The 25,738-nt window shown below is 37.8% G+C and overlaps 1 protein-coding gene across 4 annotated transcripts in view; it reads right to left on the minus strand.

Annotated features, from left to right (window-relative positions):
* Positions 1 to 885: 885 nt before the first annotated feature.
* The window catches only part of ATAD1 (ATPase family AAA domain containing 1), a 35,358-nt gene continuing 10,505 nt past the window's right edge, over positions 886 to 25,738 (minus strand). For 3 of the 4 annotated variants that reach the window (XM_048856435.2, XM_048856433.2, XM_048856434.2), the window contains exons 2-10: positions 23,521 to 23,694; positions 19,583 to 19,681; positions 19,009 to 19,129; positions 16,409 to 16,609; positions 11,705 to 11,811; positions 7,271 to 7,360; positions 5,338 to 5,388; positions 2,901 to 3,034; positions 886 to 1,809 (exon numbers count right to left, since the gene is read on the minus strand). In XM_048856435.2, the coding sequence (XP_048712392.1) occupies positions 1,689 to 1,809; positions 2,901 to 3,034; positions 5,338 to 5,388; positions 7,271 to 7,360; positions 11,705 to 11,811; positions 16,409 to 16,609; positions 19,009 to 19,129; positions 19,583 to 19,681; positions 23,521 to 23,682 (1,086 nt within the window). In that variant the 5' untranslated portion in view covers positions 23,683 to 23,694 and the 3' untranslated portion in view covers positions 886 to 1,688. The remainder of the gene's footprint in view (positions 1,810 to 2,900; positions 3,035 to 5,337; positions 5,389 to 7,270; positions 7,361 to 11,704; positions 11,812 to 16,408; positions 16,610 to 19,008; positions 19,130 to 19,582; positions 19,682 to 23,520; positions 23,695 to 25,738) is intronic. The other variant, XM_048856437.2, reaches the window with a different exon arrangement.

Raw genomic sequence — 25,738 nt, forward strand, 5'->3', positions numbered from 1 at the left:
GGGTGGGAAAATGAGTTGCTGAGTCAAAATAACATCTTTTGAACAGCTGATATGTAACAGAGTTCACTGAAGAAGTTCTCAGAGAAAAGGGACTTTTTACATATTATAAAATACAGTGGTTATAAACTTGATGGAATTTCCATTTTTAGCCCTTTATCTCCTAGGGTGGCTGGTTCAAATTTCTTTATCTTATTTTTAACTTGTTTTCATGCTTATTTAACTTTCCTCTTATCAGTAGCATATGCTGGTTGTCCGTAACATACTTAGGTCTGAACATCCTGGCTGTTAGGTTAGGAAGTATATATGCACGTAATTAGTGCACAGTTCATAGTGCTGCTATAAAAAATAAAGGTACACTTTGTTTAAACAATATTAAGCTTGGAAAAGTTTTACATCTTACATTATCGATCTCATATAAATTTGTTCTACTGTACTTGTTGGCAACAGTTTAACATTGCTAATTCACAATGACTGGGAGACCCAGGTCGAGTTTCTCAGCTTTGCAAATTAGTGTATGAGGAAACAAAGAAAACCACCACAAAATATACTTCCCTCTCCAAGTTAAAATAATGCTTGTGATAATTCATAGCATCTTGTAAAGATATTGAAATATATTTTCTAAAAAAGAAAAGGAGAACGAGTGGCACCTTAGAAACTAACCAATTTATTTGAGCATAAGCTTTCGTGAGCTACAGCTCACTTCATCAGATGCATTTGAGTTATGCTCAAATAAATTGGTTAGTCTCTAAGGTACCACAAGTACTCCTTTTCTTTTTGCGAATACAGACTAACACGGCTGCTACTCTGAAACCTGTCATATTTTCTAAAGAAAATGAAGTCATAACAACAGAACCCCTGACTAGTGTATAATAAATCAGAGCCACATTTTTTAGGGAATTAGAACATGGAGGGTTTAATGAAAGACCAGTTAGCAAGGTTATTCACTCAACTCAGAGAGGAAAAATGTAAAAAAAAAAAAGCCTAATAGCAGGATTTCATAAAAAATGAAAAATATTCAAACATTTACTCATTAGTTTGCTACCTCTACTGAATGTAGACTTAAAACATCAATGTGAAAGTCACCAATACTTCAAAGTTGTAAAATAAAATTTGAATTCAAACAGAATTTCTGCCTTTTGTATAAGTTTCTAAAAGTAAAAAAGGTAAATGTGCACTGAATACAATAGAGTCTTTTAATCTATACATCTTCTGATTTAATTTCATTCAGTAATTAAGTAAAAAAAGATTTTCCATATTCAACTTATCTACAGATTATGTCTATATATAAAAAATGTGTGGATATATACACTTAATATAAACACACACACGTTCATACATATATACATGAACTGGTATTCAATCATTTTCCACTTCCCCTCAAAAACATGCATCAGCTTAGAACCTACTTTAAGGCCACTACAACATATTGGTAATTGGACAAAACACAAGCATTCACTCTTGGACTGGACTATATTGTTCCACTTCATGAGCTGTAGACCACATCTATTTCTGTAAGATTACCAGATTTCAATAATTTAGAATTCAGTGTATAAAACCCCTCTGGAAATGAAACATTTAACTCCCTTATTGAAAGAATATCCCTCCCCCCACACTCGTTTTAACTAACTGATTACAGCGCAAGTCACCAAACTAGGCCACATCAGAAACTGCAAACACACTGTTTAGTCTTAGTCTAAACTAACATGCATCAAAACATTCTGAAGTGTTGCATCTTTTGACTTCCTCATCTTCTCAATTGCCCTGTGCAGATCCAGCTGTTGCACTGGCCGAATTTCATCTTCATCATTGCTTTAAAAAAAAACAAAAAACCCAACAGTGATTCAAATGTTACATAATTAATCTGATTTACATGCTGTAAAATAATCCTCAGCTATATATACAGTGCCAGAAACTACAGAACACTCAATAGATAATGTCTGGCTATATCAACGGATGTAACTGACCTAACCAGGGGTAGGAGAGAAGTGTTCACAAGAGCTATTACTTGCTGCAAAGTTCTGGAATTACGTAATGTAACACAGGATCAAGGTCTATGCAACACAAGGGTGTGTGGGTTCCTCTTTAGGTACCTTACTGTATTGTTAAAAAAAGTTCTGAAATTGTGAACACTAAAATAAGGAACTCATTCAACAGGAAAGAAACCTATTTGACAATCTAGTTTGGCTCTTTATAAAATGTTGTTTAGCTGTAATTTTTTAAGGAAACTCTGGACTACTTACTGTTCACTAATTTCTAGTTTTTATATATATATGGACAATTAGTTCTCCAACTAAACACATCAAATGTCTTTTGTTCACTTTTCAGTACTAAACCATGAAATGTAGCACTCAAGCTCACCTTGGATTTGGACTTAAGGACATACAAAAGTAAGCCTGAGGGCAGTGATCCTGTAACAGAGGCAACGGAACCTTTACATTAGAATGTATAGTTTAGTGCTTTGAGAAATGCAGGGGGTGCATGACTGGAATCTGTATAATTCAAGTAGCCACATTTACAGCCTATGATTACACACAGGGACCGATCCTCCAAACATTATACACAGTGTAACTTTATGCACATGAACAGTCCCATTAAAATCAATAAAGTTATGCCCCATCTTGTGTGTTCATCTTTTACCATAATATTTCCCAATAGTACTGAAGTAATTTTCATACTGATTTATTACATCCATAACCAAAATGAAGTGATTTATTCACTGAATTTGTGTGTGTGTGGAGTGAGGATTGGTGTAGAGAAAAACCACCACTGGTTTCCATCATTTGTTTTGTTTTTAAAGCTCCTTCTTAACATTAAAACTGAAGACACAATTATTTGTAGCGTCTAGCACAAAGGGGGCTTAGTCTCAGTCTCGCAGCCATAATACAAACACCAAGAAGCACCTTTCTTCACATGTAGAATTAACATATTCCCTGACGCACAGGAGTGCTGCATCACGACACATTTCTTTCAAATCACTTCCTGAAAATCCATCTGTTTCTTTAGCAATTTGCAGGAGGTCCACATGCCTGTCCACCTACCAGAAAATAAAGAAATGGGCATGAAAACTTCAAAGTCAGTAAGATATTTTACAAAATATAGAAAAGAAAGTCACTATTAGAGACTTACGATCTTTAGATTTTATTAGGGTTTTGCCTTTGAGGAACTAAAAGGAAATGTTAGCAAAGTATAATCACAACATAAAACAATTACTTTCTACCTGGGAAGCAACGACATGATTAGTAAAACTAAAGTTTCACTAACAAAACTTTATAGTTATTAAAAAACTGGCAGCCACTGGAAGGCAGTAATTACCTTATTATTTCTCCTGTACAAATTTAGAGTGCTGATAGCTGAAGAGGACAGGATCCCCCTGACACAAAGTCTTGAAGAGCTTCTATGACCCTTTTTAGGGCTTGTCTTTACTAGCCAATTATGTCATGTTAGAACACAACTGTGAAGAGTTATAAGTATCAGCTCAGTGTTAAATATGACACAGCATGCACTATAGACAACATCCGGTAACTACCAGTGGATACAATGGAATCACAGAAATGGTGATCCAATTCTTCTACACCCACACTCCAACATTAGCCTTTCTTTACAAGGGGCTGATCCTACAAGGTACTTAGTGCACTCAGGTCCTTATATATATGTAATACAAAACAAGACCTAGGCATAGGCCTATAAGTATTATTTTATTTTATTACATGTCTATCAACACACAAATTTATTTCTCAGACATTGTTAGAAAGTGTACATTTAGCATTCACTTTTCATTTTAATGAACACTTTTGCCACTTCACACACTAAGTCTGAAAAATCAACTGACATATTAATATTTTCTGTTGGCACCTTTCATCACAGAATATCAAAACACATTAAAACCAATTAATTTTAATAGTGCTATTCTGAGGTGGTGAAGAATTATACCCATGTTACAAATAAGAGAGCTGAACCGTTGACAGGCAACATAACTCGTCCAAGTTCATGCACCAAGTCAAGCAGAACCCAAAAGCAACCCAGGAGTCTTGACTCCCTCTTGATAGTTCTAATCCAGATCTCCCAACTTTAAACAAATATTTTCCATCAGAAAATGGCGTCTTCTAGAAGCTAATCTTTTTACATAGATGCATCAGAAAAGCAAGTGGAATGTTTTTTTAAATTTCTTTATAGACAAATTAAAACTACAATGCTTCAAGTACATAAAAAAAATCAACATTAAGGAACATGTTCAAATAAAAGGAAAAAATATTTCCTGAAAAAGGAACAATCTGTGTCTAGAAGATTAGCCTGCTCTAAGTCTAGAGGCTTTGATATGACCCATCACATTCCTTTCAGTCCTAATGTCTATAATTCTATGGATTTCCCAATACTAAATCCATCAAACTTAAAATCATCAAGTTTCAGCCTTCCTCTAGGACTCATTTATGTTGACACTTTTCTTTTAAATATCCATTCTGTTTTCATATCTCTAGTGCTCACTTATTTTGCTGGAAGGACCTTATATTCCAACTATCACCTGCAAGCAATCCTGACAGTTTATGAAATGTTTTCCTTCTTAATACTTAGCCATTCATAGCGATCAACTCCCATATTATACCACTAAAATTGATGAGATTTAAAATTAGTTTTACTTCTGAAATGTATTTGTTTTATTGTACAGTCATTAATCTAGGATGTTTTGTAAACTAATATGGGAATTACTAATATGGTGGGTCTAAATCCTGAAAGTTCTCCATGCTCGGAACCATGATCTTAAAAGGGAGTTCCACACAGAAGGCTGGCAGGACGAGGCTGTACGTTTTGTCAACAGCAACAGTGGTAAAATTGTGTAAAAATACACAGATGTGCCAAGTCTCCTTGTTCCTTCTCTAGTCTGTGACATGAGCCCCATATAAAGTACTGAAGATAAATGTGAGGCAACACTTTTTCTTCCCGATGAACAAGCAGGAGGTAAAAGCAGCACTGTCACACATTGCCACTTCCCAGCTCAACTAGAGAGAATGCCCTTGACAGAGAGATTGTATAATTTGCCCTAAACCACAGTGAATCGTTGTCAAAACTGATATTAGAAATCTAATTTCTCTAAAGACAGTTTCATGCTTAATCTATTAAACTACTCTACCTCTGAAATCTGAGGTCACACCCAAATCCAGAAGCTTCCCAGTCATAAATACACTGCACTCAAACACTGTCTACCAGCATGTTTCTGATTATAATCCATACAATGGTCAAAGATGGTTGGTTCGAAAGCATGTTTTTCAACTGCCCTGAAGGTTTCCACCCATGGCCATGATAATGCATAGAAATATTTTTTCAAACGAATGTGTTACTTACATTTTCATTTTTCAAAATCAGTTTCAAAATCGCCTCTCTCTGTTTCAGAGCCTTTAAACAGAAACAAGATTTCAGTCATTATGGAACAAAAAGAGACTGATAGAGAGTGTGACATTTCTTTACCTATTAAAATAATTCAACTGTACATATTTATTTTGCATCTTCCATGCCCTCCAGAAACACAGGTTGATCCCTTGAAATGAGAGGTCAGTTTCCTAGCATGTATGCTACTGATGGCAATGGTGCTATTCAGCACCAAGATATCAAGTCTACTTTTTATCCCTTGAGTCCAGGAACACTGTTTACATTAATTATAGGGAAAGAAAAAAACTAGCTGACGAATACTTAAAATCTTACTCTTCCCTGAATGGGACTTGTACCCATGTAACTATCTTAGGGTTTTCTGCACCCATCATCCATAACAGAGGACTGGTCCCGCTGGATCTAAAATGGACATTATATATTTAATATACTTTGTTAATCACATAAGCAACAGGACAATCACCATTGCTGCAAATGCTGTTTTCAAAAGTCGCGTTGATTCTAAAGATCATACTTGAGAAACTTCCTTAAGCAATATTAGTCACGCATTGCAATGAAGTTATTGACAGAAGATGGGTAAACACTGAGCATAGTTTTACTGAGATCAAGATTGCAAAATGTAAGTGTTGAAAAAACTGATTCATATCTGCCAATGAACAAGTTTATGCCATTTAAATCCGCTTCCATTTATAAAAATTGAATTGATTAAATGTAAATTGCAGAATACTTTATTATAAGCTTCAATGCCTACCTAGGAGTTTCTGGCTGCTGCATCCCCAAGCCCTGCAAACACCTTTTTCTTACCTACGGAGTGGCCTTGGGTATTCACAGCTGCCAATTCCCCTTGTTTATTTTGGATTAATAAGCTACCCTGAGGGAAAATAATTACTTGGCATAGTAACTGTGGTGCTCAGAGATGACTGTCCATACTGAACCCCACTCTTGAGATAAATGTACTCTGGAGAAAGAACCTGGAATTTCCAGAGTACTCTCCACTGTGGTTCACACATCCCAAACAGCATTCTGAGGGAATCAAAGGGGAAAACGCCCCAAACATCCTTTGGTTTCTTTCATTAATTAAAAGAATCCTTCTACAAAAGTCTGAGATGATTGCCCACATGGATCCACACTCCCTATTCACCTTTCCCACTTCAGAGAACCACAGTTACCACGGTAAGTAACTTATTTCTGTTTCAAGAATCACCTGTAAGGATCCCCTCGCTGAGGTTAATGGGTAGTAGTAACTTTCCAGGTTGGGCATCAGATGAAGAAACCAAGTTAAACTATGTGAGTACAGAGAACACAAGAGCCTTATTTATAACAGGAACACTGAGTAGGCATCTGGTAGAATTTGAGCATTCTCTGATAGCTTTAGGTGGCTGAACAGCTGCCAAGTCTAACCATGATGGAAAGATAGTCTGATATATTTTGACGACCCCTGAGCTAAGATATGCTGACCTTTGGTCTTATAGTCAAAGATAACTGCCAACAACTTCAAGAAAAATTGAACAGAAGTGTACATAAATTTACATGCAGGGGTATCAGTGCTTTTAGTTGCTCTCCCCTTGGTGTGGACGAGCAGAATGGAAAGTATGCACCAACTCCATTGTACAGGATGAGTGCAGGAAATGGGTTTCGAAGCTACTGGTGGCACAAGGAGTTCGTTCCAGCTAAAATGTGTACATCTCGAGTTTCTCATGGGAAATTTCACCCTAAAAAGCAAAAATTATCTGTACTTGTGAGAAACTGAAAACAAGCCTTAACAATACTCTCTGGTGCCGTTTGCCTGGGCAGTGAAGACGTAGGTCTCTCATTTGATACAGTACAAACCTATTGCTAATCCACTAGGCAAACGACCCAACATTATTTAAGACAATTTGCTCTGACTTACTGGTTGGTTAATGTGAAACCTCGTAGGCATTCTTCTCATAATGGCAGAGTCAAGATCCTGAGGGCGATTGGTAGCTCCCATCACTATCACCTTAATACAGAAAAACAGAATGATTAAATAGCAGAGAGAAATTATTTCAAGAATCATCATAACGGGGATTCACAAAACAAACAAGCCAAATTGGGTCGCTGTTCTACATTCCATCAAGCAAATCAGCCTATAGAGAAGTTGTGTCAAGCTTTCTGACACTTGCTCTAGCAGCAGGATTTAAACAAACATATTATGAGGTTATTTTACACAGCTGGAAGCAGACTAGTTAGTTCAAAGTATTTTGAACCTTTCACCTCTAGTTTGCAAATTCAACTTCAGTCCAAATCAACAGGCAGAATGTAACAATTTTTGGTCACTAACATTTGGACTCTGTGGACAAGTTCTCTCCAGAACTAACAATGGGGAGGCATTTTGGTAAGCACTCTCTCTTTTCCTATGTAAATAAAAAGCAGATTGGATTCCAGGACTAGCAATATAGCATTTTTCACAAGCATTAAATTCACTAAAAAGAATGTCTGATTTTTAAAAAACCCAAACAGCTGAAAAGCCAAAATAAACTAACTGCTTTTGTATTATTAACTGGATGTGAAGCTACAGGAAGCTTTACAAAGGTTTCATTTAATGTAATATGAATGGTTTCAGAGTAACAGCCGTGTTAGTCTGTATTCGCAAAAAGAAAAGGAGTACTTGTGGCACCTTAGAGACTAACCAATTTATTTGAGCATAAGCTTTCGTGAGCTAAGTGAGCTGTAGCTCACGAAAGCTTATGCTCAAATAAATTGGTTAGTCTCTAAGGTGCCACAAGTTCTCCTTTTCTTTTTGTAATATGAATGCATCTTATTTTATAATCCATATTTAAGACAGGAACAATATTTACATCATTGGACTACACCTCAACTGTCATTTTAAGAGCAAAGTTACCTACAGTGTACACATCTCATTTTCTCTAAATTATGTTATTCTAAATGATGTACATTGCAAATGCTCAGTCACAAAAAACATGAATGTCAAAGAAATTAATCCCATATAATTTTAGATTCCTAAAAGCCTGTTGTTTTTAGCTCTCTTATTTTGGATCTTTGCCCCACAACTGGCCTTGGCAAGTTGAGAGCTATGCATCAGAGCTATGTTGCTTTCATGGGCTAGAGTGATGCTGCCATCTAGAGGCACAAAGTTGTGGCTCAAGTTACCAGACAGTAACATGGTAAGCAGACATTAAAAAAATTATTTTACGTTCAACAAAATATTGTAAGCGAAAGGTTCATTTAATAAATGGTCCAACGATATTTATTAGACCACATATAGAAGTAGTTAAGGGGTCAGATTCTCTGGTCTGTACATGACACAGCATCAGGAGGTAAAAACCACACTTATCCCTTGCTCCTGGGGCCAGCCAGATGGCAGGCCGTACCTTTGCAAAAGTCAGAGAAGCTTGAAGTTTGATCCAACAATTCTCTCTGCTGGTGGCTCCAGGGGTCTTTTTGGCAGCAGGCAAATCACCTGGGCATACAGGTGCCCTGGCCACATCACCTTTCCTCTGGGAACACAGCAGATGCACAACATAGCCACTAAATCAGCTCTATGGCATCTGGATATTTTCCTTACACAAGACAAAAAGATGACCAGATCTGGCTGCTTTTTTCTGAGGCCAAAATCTAGCCTCATATTCTAAGTATGAATATAAACATATCACCATTCATGCAAAGGGAAGCTTGGGGACAGGCTGAAATCAATTTAGACTTTTTTTTAAAAAAAGTAAAGATAATTAGAGATTACATTGTAAAGTTCAATAACTACTCTTCTCTCTTCTGTGTCCCTAGAGAAACTCTGCCCCTTTCTTACAACATAGCAGATGAACATCTGTTGTAACAGCAGGAATGACAAAAACAGACTTCCCTCCACCTTCAAGACAGGGAATGTGATGTCATCTGCAGTCACACCCTCATCTAAGGATTCCCTCTCCCCCTCAGAGGAGTTCTAGGGCACGGGGCACTGAGGAAGACAGGCTGCAAGGGGATCCTTCTTGCTCTGTACTGAACCACCAGATGTCAGCACAGGGAGAGACTGTTTCGGTGCAATCCAACCTACACCAATTTTGGAGCCCTAATAATTCTTTGCCATCCACCTTCCCCTTCCTGCTTCCTCATGCAAGTGGCACAATGCATAGCTTCCTAACTCCTAAAGGGAGTTTTAGATCCCACTACTGCTTGTATCTCCATCAGCAAGGGAAAACGCACAGACAATTTGCTACACACAAAACTCTCAAAATTTCAAAACTAATTTCTGAAATAAGTCTATAATTTAAAAACTATTTAATTTAGACACAACAGGCTGTACATTGTGCACAATACTGTTCCTTCTCAGGTGCACTTGAAGCAGGAGGCAACTAACAGGGTCTACATGTTGCCCATCACGTCTAACTGTTTAAGTTACTGAGACTTCAGTACATTTTCCTCAGAATGTTAAAAATTTTACAGCAATAATAAAAGCTGGAATGAATCCTTACTATCAGAGGGAATTTTGTTTAGATCCAGACACAGCATAACACTCCCAACTAAATATTTACCAATAAAACATTTTGAAGAAATTGTAACGGTCAGCTCTCAAAAAATATGGGGCAGTCTTTAAAAGTGCTTTGGACATTTCAAAATCATTATTTAAAGAAAGATTTTTCTGAACAGTATGAACTGCAATATGGGAAGAGCCTGAAAATGGACATGTCCAATAATTCTCAAAAATATTTAGATATATTTTCACAACCAACTCCCAAAACTCTCCAACCAGGTGCTTTGTACTATATTTTACTTTAATGGGGCTCCCACTGTGCCAAGAAGTATGAGTGAGGGGCCACAATGACTTCTTCAGGCTCAGGAGTGGAAGCACAAGATCAGATATATGTTTTACTGAAGGAAAGGAATGCTTCATTTCACTGTTTCCAAGACACTTTCACAATGTTTAAAGAGGCATTGTGTTAAAAACACTGGGAAGAATCTGTGCCTTAGGGAACATCAGGTTACTCACCCTTAACTTCAAGTTCTGTGCGGTGTAGTTATTAGCACTAACATCCTATTGACAAATTGTATAGTTCTGTTCCTTGCAAAGCAGCTGGTCAACAGCTATACTTAGCCTATATGTCTTTGAATCATAGTATGAAACCTCTGCGATAAAGTTACTGGTTGTATTCAAGATGCATGAGAAGCTGGATTTCAATTTGACTGCCATTCTGACAGATTTTAAAGTTAAACTATAAAAAGATATAGTTAAAACCAGCAGTGAAACAGAGAAAAGAAAGCTTGTCTAATCGGGAAAAGAGTACTCTTGGGCATTGGATGGTTCAGGGTCCTTTTTATGGGATACAAACACTTTCAGTTCTAGAATGCCAAATTAAGTGCAGTCTGATTGCGATTACCATCCAATGACTGCTTGGTGGTCTATGTGAAACAAGTACTGTCATCTGTTCAGTTCCTAGTGGATTAATTTCTACATGTAAAACTATCACTTCACTCTGAGTACAGAAGTCAAGCATTTAACAGACACGGAGAGAGAACTGCCCTCTCAGCCTTACAAGGAGGTTTCTCTGAGTAAAATTTGAGAAATGTTGATAGGATGGTGCCCTCTCTCTCTCCAAGTGCTCTAAATGACAGAATTTCAGACTCTTACAAGTACTTTTTACAAGCAGCACCAACTATTATTTTCTAATTTGATATTGTTACCAAAAGTTAGATGAGAAAGGAAGGGTTGGATAAATGAGGCAAAATTCCTGCTCTGGTAATATCAGCTTCCTGAACTTTTAAGTTTAGCCCAGTAAGCGTAAAGATTATGCTTCTGTTGGAGAAGCAGCTGGGCTGGTGGAGGGAGGATGTCTAGGCTTTTCTATAGTGAGTATTGAAATAATTGGGATTAATATTCAAATCTTTCAATAAGGGTCCTGGCGTCTAAGATTTAGGAGTCATGCAAGTGAATTTCAAAAGGAACAGTGTGGGTTTATTTCCTTGCCAGTTAGACAGGCCAAGAGTGGTTTGTATTTGTCTTAGCTGTTACGTTTACCCTGAAACAACTGTTCATGTGATTCTGTTTCAAATAATAAAGCTTCAAATTTAAATAATCTCAAATATTGTGGTTATATTATTGGGGGGAAAAAAACCACTTTTTTAAAGTGTCTATAATTTACTATTGTCCACAGTAACATGAATGCATGAAGTGATTATTAGCACAGGATTCTTGTTCCGACATATTCTGCCATCCAGCAACAAAATAGAGAAATTCTTCTGCCAGCTACTATGTTCAACAGACTATTTTTAACTAGTTCCTAAATGGAGAAAAAAATTTATTAAGTTTCTCAGTGAGAATTATGGTAGGTTTTGTCTTATTTTTTTAACTCACTTGGCAACTATAGTCAGTGTCCAGACCATCCCACAGACTCATGAACTGAGCTTTCATCATAGCTGTAGCTTCATGATCAGAACTTGAACGGCTTCGTAGAAAGGAATCTAAATGAAAAAGATTCAATGAGCATTATTTACCTTCACATTCAACCATAGCAACTATTATATTTCTCAAGGGCAAATTTATAAGATTGTAAGATTGTAATCACAAAAGAAAAATAATTTAGGACCAAGGAGAGAGATGCTGAATATCACTGAAATTTTAGTCAGATCTTCTCAGTTACATTATTTAAGCACTATGTAAGTACATGAAATATCACTTGTCTCAGATTTTGTGAAATAATCCCAAAATATTGCAGAAAACCTAGAGGAGAAAAATCTGCATTTGCCAATGTTTTACTTTCTCAGGTATCTTACTAGCACTTCCTATATATAATTGGTATCTTAGGCAGCTTCTATTCCTAGATATGTGAAAAAATGAATTTTCATCCTTGCTCCTCCTGAAGACTATTACGCTCCCTCTGAGAATACAACCTAAGAAGCTATCAAAGGAGACTATTACAGCATAGTTGCATGTTTAATGTAAAGCGGCCCACCCACTTTTCATGCAGCGTTCTAGCTCTACTAATCAACTCCAGAAGCATATACTGTTGTTAAAAGAGTTAATAAGAGCGCTTCCAGAAGGAAAACAGATTGTCTTTGGAAAAAGACTCCACCATAAAATGAAGTTGGAGAAAAGTGGAAGTTTCACTACATGTTTCACAGTGAATCTTGTTTCTCAGTGTCCCATTTTAAGAAGTGCTTGGTGAAAAAGAGAATGAGCAATTTTAAATGAAGTGTTCTTGTTTCACTTTGGTATGGATTCATGACTTCGAAGTTAAAAAGACAAATCCTCATGCTCCTAATAACTAGCACTTCTGCTTTCTCCCTAATCCTTATATAGATTTTTGTTTGTTTTAAATTTTCTTCTTCCTTCCACCCCATTCTCATTTGTCCTCTTAATTCTTTAAACTTTATTTTTATTGTTTTATATATATAAAAAAATACATAAATACATGCACAGGATGGAAATAGCATATAAATAACAAAATTCAGCATTCATTATTTGCAAAACTTGGAACAAACAAAATCACAAACCAAAACTGAACCCCTAGAGGTCATGTAGGGCATAACGTAGGAGTATCAGGAACTAATACATACTAAACTGCAAAAGTATTCCATAGTTTCATGTTTAGCATATCTTGCATGTAAATACCTTGCAATGCCGGCTACAAAAGTGCCATGCAAATGCCTGTTTTCACTTTCAGGTGACATTGTAAATAAGAAGTGGGCAGGATTATCTCCCATAAATTGTAAACAAACTTGTTTGTCTTACTGCCTGACTGAACAAGAAGTAGGACTGAGTGGACTTGTAGGCACTAAAGTTTTACTTTGTTTTGTTCTTGAGTGCAGTTACGTAACAACAACAACAAAATCTACATTTTTAAGTTGTACTTTCATGATATAGAGACTGCATTACGAGTATGGTATGAGGTGAACGGAAAAATATTTCTTGTTTATCATTTTTACAGTGCAAATATTTGTAATAAAAATAATTATATATAGTGAGAATACACTATGTATTCTGTGTTGTAAGTTAAGTCAATATATTTGAAAATGTAGAAAAACATCCAAAAATATTTAATAAATTTCAATTGGGATTCTATTGCTTAACCGTGTGATTAAAATTGCAATTAATTTTTTATTTGCAATTAATTTTTTTGAGTTAATTGCGTGAGTTAACTGTGATTAATTGACAACCCTAATTTTAAGATGTATAACCTTACTCTAAAGATACGTATGTCCCCACTGATATTGTAATACCACATCTCTAGGCTATCATCTGTGTTTATACATATTAGATATTGGTTAGTTTTGAATGAATTTTTGCCTTCAATTGAACCTAAGTGTGTCAGGTACACAAAAAGATCCAGAGTTAAATATGTGTCTTCCAAAGTATATTTGTAACAGAAAACAAAAAACCTCACAGACTTAAAACAAGCCAATGTGGGCATGTTCAGATCCCTGACTGCTTCAGTTCCCTCTGCTCCTGCCTATCCTATATTATCTAATAATATTCTAAACACAAATATATTTAAGTAATTTGCTAAATCAAATATAAATTAGTACAAAACCTAAATAAATATAAAAAAAAGTTTCATATTAACTGTATGTCAGATGCCCTGCACACATTGAATAACTAGTGCTCTTTAAGATTACATATCAGGGGTATGGATTGTTCCAAAGGATTTGTGGTTACCATAACGTGATCCATCAGAGGTTCTAGTGAAGAGGTTCTGTCTAGCTGTGCAAGTTGTGATGATCAGTGCAGATAATACTATAATCAGTAGATAGTTCTATATCACCCAGTTTAGTGTTAATCTGTTACTCTCTGTAGTGCTACACAGTTGTTACTGCTCAGTTCCAAAAGGTGGTCAATAGAAGAGTTCAGCCTAGCTGGTTATCTGCTCCAAGTTGGAAGATTATATAAGTGAATATTACCATATTCACAAGGATACATAGGAAAACAAACTGATTTCTAAATTTGTTGAGGTACGCTTTTCATGATAAAAAAAATCTGCTATTTTTGGTCAAATCTGGTTTCAGTCCGCCAGACTTGAAGTGTCTGCCAAGTTTCAGAGGGGCGTTTGCAAAATCTTGTGAAGCCTGCTAAATCCACAGTGAAGGTGAATGGGTACTTGATGCTGCATCTGACAGTGCTCCCCCATAGGATCTGCTGTATGCCACTGAATGCAGGGCTCTTTTTACTAAGATCAGAGAAGTCAGAAAAGAGAGAAATTCTGTGGCCCTTATAATAAGGTTTTAGCTTTTCTGGCGCATTCATTAACATTATTTTAACCTTGAACTTCAGCAGCTTGAAGATGATGGGTCTGGGCCTGTCAGACTCCTGCCTTTTAGTACTAGGCATCTGATGGGCCCTTTCAATATCTAATGGCAGCTAGGGTCCATGGTGATGTCCACCCCCCACAAAGCAGAGCAGGTTAAGTGAGGTCAATTAACCTGATAGGCTGCACCTGGGGGAGAGCCAGTGCTTGAAAGGCTGGTTGATGATGGAGCCCCGCTGACAAGGAACATGCAGGGCAGATATAAAGTCAGGAAGTTGGCAGTGAAAAGGGGCTGAAAGTGAAGTGAGGTGTTTTGAAGCTATAGAGCTAGGTAGTCTACAGTTAATGCCTGGAAGGAGGGAGTCTGGGTTCCAGTCCCAGGACTATGTAAGCAACTATGGTCTGCTTGCTATTTACCTGTTGCTTTTTCCCTGGACACTTTCCTACTTCTCTTGTGACTCCCCTGCTCTCTGGGTTTACTAGACCAGAGTAGCAGGCTGGGCCAGGTTCCTCTATCAGCCATTGGGAAAGTGACACAGAACCTGGCCGTGGATTGGAAGACTATCTGGAGCAGATGAAGACAGCTGATCCAGTGGGGCTTTGATAGCCTGGAAGGGAAGGACTACATAGTGACCTGGCCAGATGGCTGAGTCACAAAGAGGGAACACCTAAGTTCCAGAGACAGTGAGAACAAGAGGGGAAACAGTGTGAGCCACTATCGAGAGGGGGGCAACAGACCTGGAGCTAATCTCCAGAGCAGCCAAGAAACCATGGAGCTAATCCCCAGAGCAGCCTCACGGTGAGTGAACCCCATTACAGGGGCCAATTTAAATATGGTATGGAGCAGCTTCTGAAGTGGATACTATCTTTCTCCTGAGTGAATCATTTGGGATTTTACATCCCATACATCTTTAGAGAGGACATAAATATCCTTTGACATAGAATTTATCAGACAGACAGGATTCATTCAGTGCCATGATATCCTGGGCTAGATCTTGTTTTGCTTCCCTCTTCAGCTGCTTAGGTGATTCAGGCTTAGGTCTTTCGTTGCTTCTCACTTTTTCATTGGAAGCACTTTGAAGTTTATTCAGGAAATTAATTTACATTTATGACCATCTTATTCCCAATTTGCTAGGAAAGTAATTACAAGAGATGAACGGATATGTGGGGAGGTCTGGGACGAGGCAGCTGTCTTTCTCATGGGTACCATACAACTGTTCTGTTAATTCTAACCACCCATTTCTTTGCAGTCTTCTAATTCCAAGCCCTTAGCTTCCTCAACATTCTACCAGCAGAAGGGCTAGTTTAATCTGCCCAGGCCTTTCAGAGATAACTACGTATTTCAGGAAAGCCTTTCTTCTCTAAACATGAGCTTCCTAAAAGGTCCAACTTAGCTCCGTGGAGAGAGAAAGAACAGTGGTGCTGTACCCCACCAACATATATTTCCAGAACTGACACTCAAACTGGGAACTTCCATTCACTGTGTTTCTCCTATAACTAACCCCAGGTGTAAATTCACAAACAGTAACTACTACTGCTGGAAAAGCTTTTAAGAAAGGCTTGTTAAGAAAGACATTTATAGGGATAACTTAACTTAAAATTTAACTCTTATCATAGGACTTCTGCAATATGAGACATGCTACTTTGACATGGATGCTCTTCAATACTATTTACGCTATTAAATCTTGTTTTATTACCATTTTATTCTGTATGCTAATACAAATGTTTTCTCAGAATTAGTGTTATCAGACACACCAACTCACATTTAAAGTTTAATGTTGCATTTCTGTGACTAAGAAAAAAAGCAGGTATGTTACCTATTTCATCGATAAAAATGATGGAAGGTTGCAGTTTTATAGCAAGGGAGAAGACAGCAGCAGCCAGTTTCTGAGACTCCCCATACCATTTATCAGTCAATGTTGAAGGCTGGAGATTAATAAATCGACAACCGGCTTCCTTTGCTGTAGCTTTGGCAATCAGAGTTTTACCACAACCTGGAGGGCCATAGAGAAGTACTCCTGAAAAATAACAGTATTAACGTTTTAGGGTCACTGGAAGGAAGAAAAGACCCCAGTTCTACATAGCGATATATGAACTCCTATTCTATCTAGATTTCCCTAAGGCTAGCATCTGAGTACCTTTCAGTAACTACCACCAAACTCCATGTACACAATTGTACTGCAATTATTGTATTGCCTTAATATAAAAAAGCAATAATTTCAAATTATCCGAGACTGCTTTACCTTCTTTTCTTAGAGAAGAGCTAATACAGAACAGCTCATTTTAAACTTAAGAAACATCTGAAGCTTTGATTTGTGCCTATTAGTTATAAGTAACACTCTACATTACTGACAAGTTAGTGGGCAAAAAAAAAATCTTTTTCAGTTTGCTTACTCGGGGCATTTGCTAGGGCTTTGTTTATAGTCACTCTACCTTCCTGAAAAGTCTTATGAAAAAAATCTGTAATGAGGTAAGGAAATCCATATAAGTTATTTTAAAAGCATTTTTAAAAAATTCCATGCATATTATTTAGTAGTACATACATTCTCATTTTTCCCCCTAAAATTAGTCAATTCACTACAGTTTCCTGTAGTGAATACCTTTTCTTATTTTGTTAGACTTAAATGGGTGTTCTCTATAAACACAGCTGCAGAAACTGGTGAGTTAGTTTTTTCTTAATTTAAATGTTTTTGAGGCTTTCTACATCTACATAAGGACAATTACTTAAGAGATGCATCTCCCATCTTCATGATTTAAATAACTGATAAAATTGAGGAGCGTGGTCTGTTTGGAAGTTCTACATAAATAGTCCTTTCTTCATCTTATTAAAGCACATGACCAAACACCAATTTTCCAGCCAAGATGAATTCCTAACAAGCGGACAATATTTTGTATAAAACTGAAACATTTATTACTGAACAGAACAGAACTGAATGTTTTAAGGGGACAACTGATAGATGTACACAATAATTTATTATACAAAGAAGGCTTTCATATAATACAAAGAAAAGATGGAAGAGATCTTGTCAATAGAAAATAAGCCTTATACTCTTGTCCTCCTATCTAACTACTTAGGTCCAAAGTTTGCTTTCATGTACATGAGTATAAAGCAATTGTGACTAAGAACTTCAGCGGAGACACTTCAAATTTACAATACTATAAATAAGAGCAGATTTGACCTTTTCTCTCTCAGGTTGTGTTGAGTTGGCAGTGAACTTATCTAGCTAAACACCAGAGAAGGAGGGATGAAGGATCTACATATTCACACTTGCATTCCCTTACTGGAGATCTGGGTCCAGAACAGCCAAAAGGGACCTGCAAAATTAGCTTGCAGCAAGTCTTCACATTTAAGGGCTTTGTTTCTATCAGTGCACTGGTATCCTTATCGAAGTGTGGAAACATTTCCTAGCATATAACAGAGCTATATCTGATCTCCTCAAAAAGAACAAAATGAAATGTAAAAGAAAAAAAACAACCAGAAATCCAGAATTAATGCACAAGTTGGATGTCTCCTGGAAATGCGTATTTGGATTGGTAGAACATGCATGGATATGACTTCAATAAAAATTGACATTATACCAGCGTTTCCCAAACTTTTTTGGCCATGGAACACTTTTTAGCCTATTACAGAACACTTATTATTTCGTAGTTGTTTGGTTTTTTAAAAAAAATTGCATTTATGCTCAAACGTATTTTATAAAACAAAGCAAAAATACAAATTTAAAATAACTTGAACTGACAATTTCTAACTGGAAAGCGCATTCAAAGTAGTACAAAAATCAATTCTAGATTCTTTCATGGAACATCTATTCACATTGTGCGGAACACAGTTTGGGAAACGCTGCATCATACAATAACGAAGAAGACTGTTTATGAAGTAGTGCAAAGATCTTGGCCGTTTGTTTGTTTTTAGTCTCTCACAAAATTGCAATAAGGTCATTCTATAATGTCAATCCTCATAATTAAAGTGATAGAAAAATACCATTCTGAGGAATTAAACTTTAAATATCAGGTTGCGATTTGACTCTTCTCCTTAACACGAGGTACATCATTTCTAATACCCAACTTGTCTGGAACAGTCCTCTTGAAAGCATAAAAGTAAAAATTTTTTTTTGGTACTAGTCATTACAATTTTTTTAATAAAAGAAACCACGGACAAATTATATCTAGAACAGTGGTTCTTAAACTTTTGTACTGGTGACCCCTTTCACATAGCAAGCCTCTGAGTGCGACACCCCTCCCCCCCAAATTAAAAACACTTTTTAATATATTTAACACCATTACAAATGCTGAAGGCAAAGCAGGGTTTGGGGTGGAGGCTGACAACTCACAACCCCCCATATAATAACCTCCCAACCCCCTGAGGGATCCCAACCCCCAGTTTGAGAACCCCTGATCTAGAATGCTTTCTCCTTACCTTTTGGTGGCTGCAAGAGTCTGGAATTCTCAAACAAATGTTTCTTCTTGATAGGTAAAATGACTGTGTCCTTCAGATCTGTAATGACATCATCTAAACCTGCAATATCACTCCAGGTTACCTGATGTACAAAAACAGTATTGGGGTGGGGGTGGGGAAGAAGTTAATGAATGTATCATACCCACAGCCAGCAAACATAACCCTGATTCCCAGATGGCCTCCAGAGAATCTTTTTAAGAAAAAAAAAAAAGGCAGTATGAAATCTGATTCAAGACCATGTAAATTTAATTATTTTTATGAATAATGTTACAAAATGCAAGTTTCTCTCTATGATGCAGTTAAGATTTCTTGGTAGAAATTTATTTTCCACTTGGATACATTCTGACAATGATGAGCTTTTAAAGTTTCAAAGTTCTACATTTATGAAAATATAATTCCTAGTTGAAGGACAGATTTGACTACTAATGACACTATTAAGAGCTTCCATGTTTCACTCTGTTTTATACACATATAAAGTACCATATTTATTATAGGAATAATAGGGGGAAAATGAACCATGAATATAGTGTCTTACATGCATGCTAAGAGGGTCTACTAGATGTGCGGCAATGCTCATTTCATATTCAGTAAGCTTGACATTTTTCACCCCAATTTGCTTCATTAGCTTTTCTGCCTAGAAAGAGAGAACAGAAACAAAAACATTAGAAAAAGAAAATGGTTAAATAGTTTAAGATCTGTTTTTAAAAAGTTGCTATTTTGGGGGTTGGAAGTTAGGAGCTAGAAATGAGATAGGAAGTCATTTGTTGAATATGGCTTGAGTCCTTTGCAATAAAAAGGCATTACTGTCTATCTACTCAGTGGCCTATATGAAGCTAATTCATGGTCTCAATTTCTGACAAATGTCACATCAAAAAATTACATTAAAAATATTCTGAGTGCCAGTCACAGCAGACACATTGAAGACTGAAAAGGCATAAAGATCCTGCTCTGTCTCAGTCCTTAAGAACAGGGCTGAGGCACATTAATGGGTGGTGGTCACCGCTCCCCACAGCTCCCATTGGCCGGGAACAGGGAACCATGGCCACTGGGAGCTGTAGGGAGTCATGCCTGCAGACAGTCAACCTAAACAAAATGTCTTGCAGCCCACCTTCAGATTACCCTGATGGGCCACATGCTGAAGGTTACCTACCTCTGCAGTAGGGGGTACTCCTCCCTCTGTCTGTATAAAAGCACTGCCCCAGCATAGGACTATAAAGAACATTGCATTAAAGATGAAGTCTGTCAAATTATGCTGGAGAGTGGTCCTGACCACTTGTTATCAAACACAGAACCCACGAAGGGAGTTAACTCTAATTAGTTTGGTCAAGATGCTGGGGTAAATATACTCCATTTATCTAGATGTCCTTTGCATGAAGGCAGTATGTAAAATACAGAGTTTCAGTTGGATATGCTAGTGTTCACTTCCTGTCTTAAACCAGGGCTTGAAAAATTTACCCACTTACTAATCAAAAGACTAAACTTTAGATAGGTGCAAGAGACTTAGGAGGGAGGGAATGAAATAGCCAGGTCCAGGGCCAACACCTTGGTGAGAAACCAAAATCCACTGCTTCTCAGAAGTACTGGGAATGGGGGAGGATGTGAGACTGCTACTAGGGTGCTATCCACAGATTCTGTTTGAAGACCTTCAGCCTCTGGTTAGTAGGTAACTGAAATTTAAAACTCCAACACTCTACTCACTGAGAAGGCTTTTGTGTCTCTCTTCCCCTCTTGTCCAGAGCATCTTAGCTGCTCTAGAGAATCATAGAAATGTAAGGCTAGAAGAAACTTCAAGAAGTCTTCAAGTCCAGCCCTCTGAGCTGTGGCAGAACCAAGTAAACTCAGACCATCCCTGACAGGTGTTTGTCCAACCTGTTCTTAAAAAATTTCCAATCGTGGGGATTCCACAACCTCCCTTGGAAGCTTATTCCAGATCTTAACTACCCATTTGGTTAGCACGTTTTTCCTAATATCTAACCTAAGTCTCTCTTGCTGCTGAGTAAGCTCAGTACTACTAATCCTAACTTCAGTGGAGATGAACAATTTATCACTGTCCTCTTTATAACAGCTTTTAATATACTTGGAAGACTTATCAGATCCGCTTACCCCCTCCTCCCCCCAAAACTTCTTTTCTCAAGACTAAACATGCTCAGGTTTTTAACCTTTCCTCAAAGGAAACCTGACCTAAAGCTTTTATCATTTTTGTTGCTCTCCTCCTGATTCTCTCCTAAAGTGTGGTGCCCAGAATTGGACAATACTCCAGCCAAGGTCTCACCAGTGCTGAGTAGAGCAGGACAATTACCTCCCATGTCTTATATATGACACTCCTGTTAATACACCCCAAAAACAGATTGGTTCGCAGCTGCATCACAACGTTGTGATGCAATCTGTGATTCACTATAACCCCCCGATCCCTTTCAGCAGTACTTCCAGCTAGCCAGTTATTCCCCATTTTGGAGTTGTGCATTTGAGTTTTTTCCTTCGTAAGTGAACTACTTTGCACTTGTCTTTATTGAATTTCATCTTGTTGATTTCAGAACAATTCTCCAATTTGTCAAGATCATTTTGAATTATAATCCTGTCCTCCAACGTGCTTGCAACCACTCCCAGACTGGTGTTATCTGCAAATTGTATAAGCATACTCTCCACTCCATTATCTAAGTCATTCATGGAAATACTGAGCCAGAACTGACCCCCTGCGGGACACTACTAGATATGCCGTGCCTCGTCCCCCCATTTGACAGCAAACCACTGATTAAAAAAAAAAGTTAAGTATAGTCTTTCAGCCAGTTGTGCACCCACCTTGAAATCATTTCATCTGGACCACATTTCCCTAGCTTGCTTATGAGAACGTCATGAGGGACTGCGTCAAAAGCCTTACTAAAATCAAGACCTATCATAGGCAGCTTCCTCCTTATCTACCAGGCAATAAACCTGTCAACAAAATTAGGTTGGGTTTGGCATGGCATGATTTGTTGACAAATCCATGCTAGTTATTCCTTATCCTTATTATCTTCCAGGCGCTTATGAATTAATTGTTTAATAATTTGTTCCAGTGTCTTTCCAGGTATCGAAGTAAGGCTGTCATTCCCTGGGCCCTCTTTGTTCCCCTTTTTAAAAGATAGGTACTGTTTGCCCTTCTCCAGTCTTCTGGGACCTCACCCGTCCCCTAGAAGTTCTCACATGTAATTGCTAAGGGCTCTTAGATTGCTTCAGCTAGTTCCTCAAGAACCCTAGGATGAATTTCATTAGGCTCTGCCGACTTGAATACATCTACCATATCTAAATAGTCTTTAATCTGGTCTTTTCTATTTTGGCTTGCATCCAGTCTCCCTTGTTGTTAATATTTCTTGTGTTGAGTATCTGCTCACCATTAACCTTTTGGGGAAGACTGAAGCAAAGTCAGCATTAAACACCTCCGCCTTCTTGATGTCGTCTGTTATTAGCTCTTCTTTCCCGCTAAGTAGAGGACTTACACTTTCCTCCTCCTTTCTCGTGCTCCTATTATTTAAAGAACCTCTTCTTATTGCCTTCTGTCACTTGATAGGTGTAACTCATTTTGTGCCTTAGCCTTTCTGATTCCATTCCTACGTGTTTGTGCTATTCTTTGTACCCCTCCTTAGCAATTTGTCCATGACTCCACTTTTTTGTAGGATTTGTTTTTGATTTTTTTCAGGTAATTAAAGCGCTCCTGATGGAGCCATACTGGCCTCTTATTATTCTTGCTATAGATCCTACATCTGCTAATCTGCTAGGACTGCCTATATTAACTCAAATTCCCCAAAAGCTGCAGCAGTAGCATAGAATTAAACTGTTTCTTTAGTTTTTACAGCTGCCCACAAAGTTTTAAACAGCAGCAGTGAGACTGATGAGCATATTAATTTCACCCTGCTGATAACTAAGCAAAGCTATTATCAGCATAAGAGGTACAGGTGCTGTCTGCAGTCTTGAGGAAGACAACATTGCATCACTTTACATTTGGAAGGTTTTCACAACCATATGAGCTAGAAACTTTATTTTAAACTAAAGTTTAAATTTTGCAGAGACTGACAGCTTAGGCCACGGGTTCTCAAACTGGGGGGGTCCAGACCCCACAGGGGGTCACAAGGTTATTACATGGGGGGGGAGGGGTTTGCAAGCTGTCAACTTCCACCCCAAACCTCACACTGCCTCCAGCATTTATAATGGTGTTAAATATATTAAAAGTGTTTTTGAATTTATAAGGTGGGCAGGGGGAATCACACTCAGAGGCTTGCTATGTGAAAGGGATCACCAGTAAAAAAGTTTGAGAGCTACTGGCTAAGGCCCAGATACCTGCCAGAGAAATGTTCCCACCCATTTCTACTGAGTGGGTTCTTTCAATCCCTGTCCTAAATGTGCTTCAGCAATTGGTGAACTGGCTTCTGGGCCCATACAGAGTGGTTTGTATAAAAGTGTTCTTAGAAAGTAAAAAAATATTTGAAAGTTTGGTCTTACCTGTTTCTGGGCTTCTATTTTTTGCTTCCTGGTTGGATCAATTGCATCTACCATCCATTTAATGGTAAAATAAGTTACTGCACCAAATATCGTCAAACGGAAAATTAAACCAACAACTTCATTCCGACTCAGGGGGCGAGAAAAGGCTTCAGCATGAACCATTTTGATTTAACACTAAACAGAAGTCAGAGGAAAAAAGCTTTAGACTTGCAAAATATGCACTTTATTTTCTTTTAAAAAACATTTGAGAAATATTTATCCACTTACTTAGCAGTTACACTATTTTCTATTTTTACAGTGGTGGCACAAGCTCATATGTAACTTCTTGCTAAACTAATTAACTAGTTGAATCTGGAACCTAACAACTAAAGGACACATTTATAATTGATCATATGTAAACTTATGATTCTCAAACTGGAAACAGAAGCACAAAAATTAGAGTGGAAAGGGTTAAATGCTTAGTCAACATCTGGTTTCATTTTCACCTCTGTTAGAGTACAAAAGGCAACCAGTTGAATCCTTGCTTCTATATTTTAATGTATTCAACAAGGTCCTAATTTCAGAACAGTTGTTCACTAAAAAATTTGCCTTCCTTTCAACCATACAATACCTTACTAATAGGAACATGCCATATTTTAGTTCCAAGTTTAGCGCATTCCTGTTCAGGCCTGCTGCTTTATTGCTGTGATTTAAGATTTAACAATATCAAAAATGTTGACTCAAAAAGACAAGGAAAAAGAACTACCTGTTAAAGAAAGATATAACAATATTTCAAACTTCTCCCTCTACTACTTTTGTATGTGTCTCATTGTCACGTTTTTAAGACCTGTATTCCACATTTGGGTATTAGAAAGTAGAGAATTGTAGTCTGGATCCATTACAAGACATCGGTAGTCTCGATCTGTAGACTTCCCCAGAAGGCTGTAAATGCTGGCTTTGTAGCAGACTTAACTATTTTCTATCCTTGGCTTCTCTTATCCCTTTATCAAGGGAGAAGCCAACCCTTATTCCTTGATAAAATTCCTTTAGGCCATCCAGCCTCCCTAGATGTGACCCCATATGGAGAAGTAATAAATTCTCCTGGTCCTAAAAAATAAAAAAATCAGATTAGGAATCTGGGGGTCAGTGGAAGGATACAGTCGATGGGTATGTCTACATTACAGCAGCACAGCTATGGTTCAGCAGCTTTGCCGGTGTAGTGTGGACTCCTCCTGCACAAACAGAAGGGGTTTTTCCATAGATGTAGGTAATTCACCTCTGAGAGGTGGTAGCTAGGTGAGTGAAAGAATTCTTCTGTTGACCTAGCTGCTTCTCCAGTGAAGGAAATCTCAACCTAATGGCATCACACAGGTTGAAAAATTTTTCACAGCCCTGAGCAAGGTAGCTTGGTCAATCTAATTTTTAGGTGTAGACCAGGACTATGTGCTACTGAACAAGGAGGGTCTCAAGTCTGAAAACTTTGAGCAGCCTCATTGAACCACTGACTGCCTTCCTTTTTAGGCCTAGGGAAGTGGTCACCAACCCGTCGATCCTGGGGACTCTCCCAGGCAATTAGAAAAGGAGGACTTGTGGCACCTTAGAGACTAACAAATTTATTTGGGCATAAGCTTTCGTGAGCTACAGCTCACTTCATCGAATGCATGCAGTGGAAAATACAGGGGGGAGATTTACATACACAGACAACATGAAACAATGGGTGTTACCATGCACACTGTAAAAAGAGTGATCAGGTAAGGTGAGCTATTACCAGCAGGAGGGCGGGGGGGAGAACACCTTTTGTAGCGATAATCAAGGTGGGCCATTTCCAGCAGTTGACAAGAATGTGTGAGGAACAGTGGGGGTGGGGTAGGGGGGAATAAACATGGGGAAATAGTTTTACTTTGTGTAATGACCCATTCACTCCCAGTCTTTATTCAAGCCTAAATTAATTGCATTCAGTTTGCACATTAATTCCAATTCAGCAGTCTCTCCTTGGAGTCTGTTTTTGAAGTTTTTTTTGTTGAAGAATTGCCACTTTTAGGTCCGTAATCAAGTGACCAAAGAGGCTGAAGTGTTCTCCGACTGGTTTTTGAATGTTATAATTCTTGACATCTGATTTGTGTCCATTGATCCTTTTACGTAGAGACTGTCCAGTTTGGCCAGTGTACATGACAGAGGGGCACTGCTGGCACATGATGGCATATATCACATTGGTAGATGCGCAGGTGAACGAGCCTCT

This window comes from Caretta caretta, chromosome 7 (assembly GCF_965140235.1).
Source record: "Caretta caretta isolate rCarCar2 chromosome 7, rCarCar1.hap1, whole genome shotgun sequence".
Classification (NCBI taxonomy): domain Eukaryota; kingdom Metazoa; phylum Chordata; order Testudines; family Cheloniidae; genus Caretta; species Caretta caretta.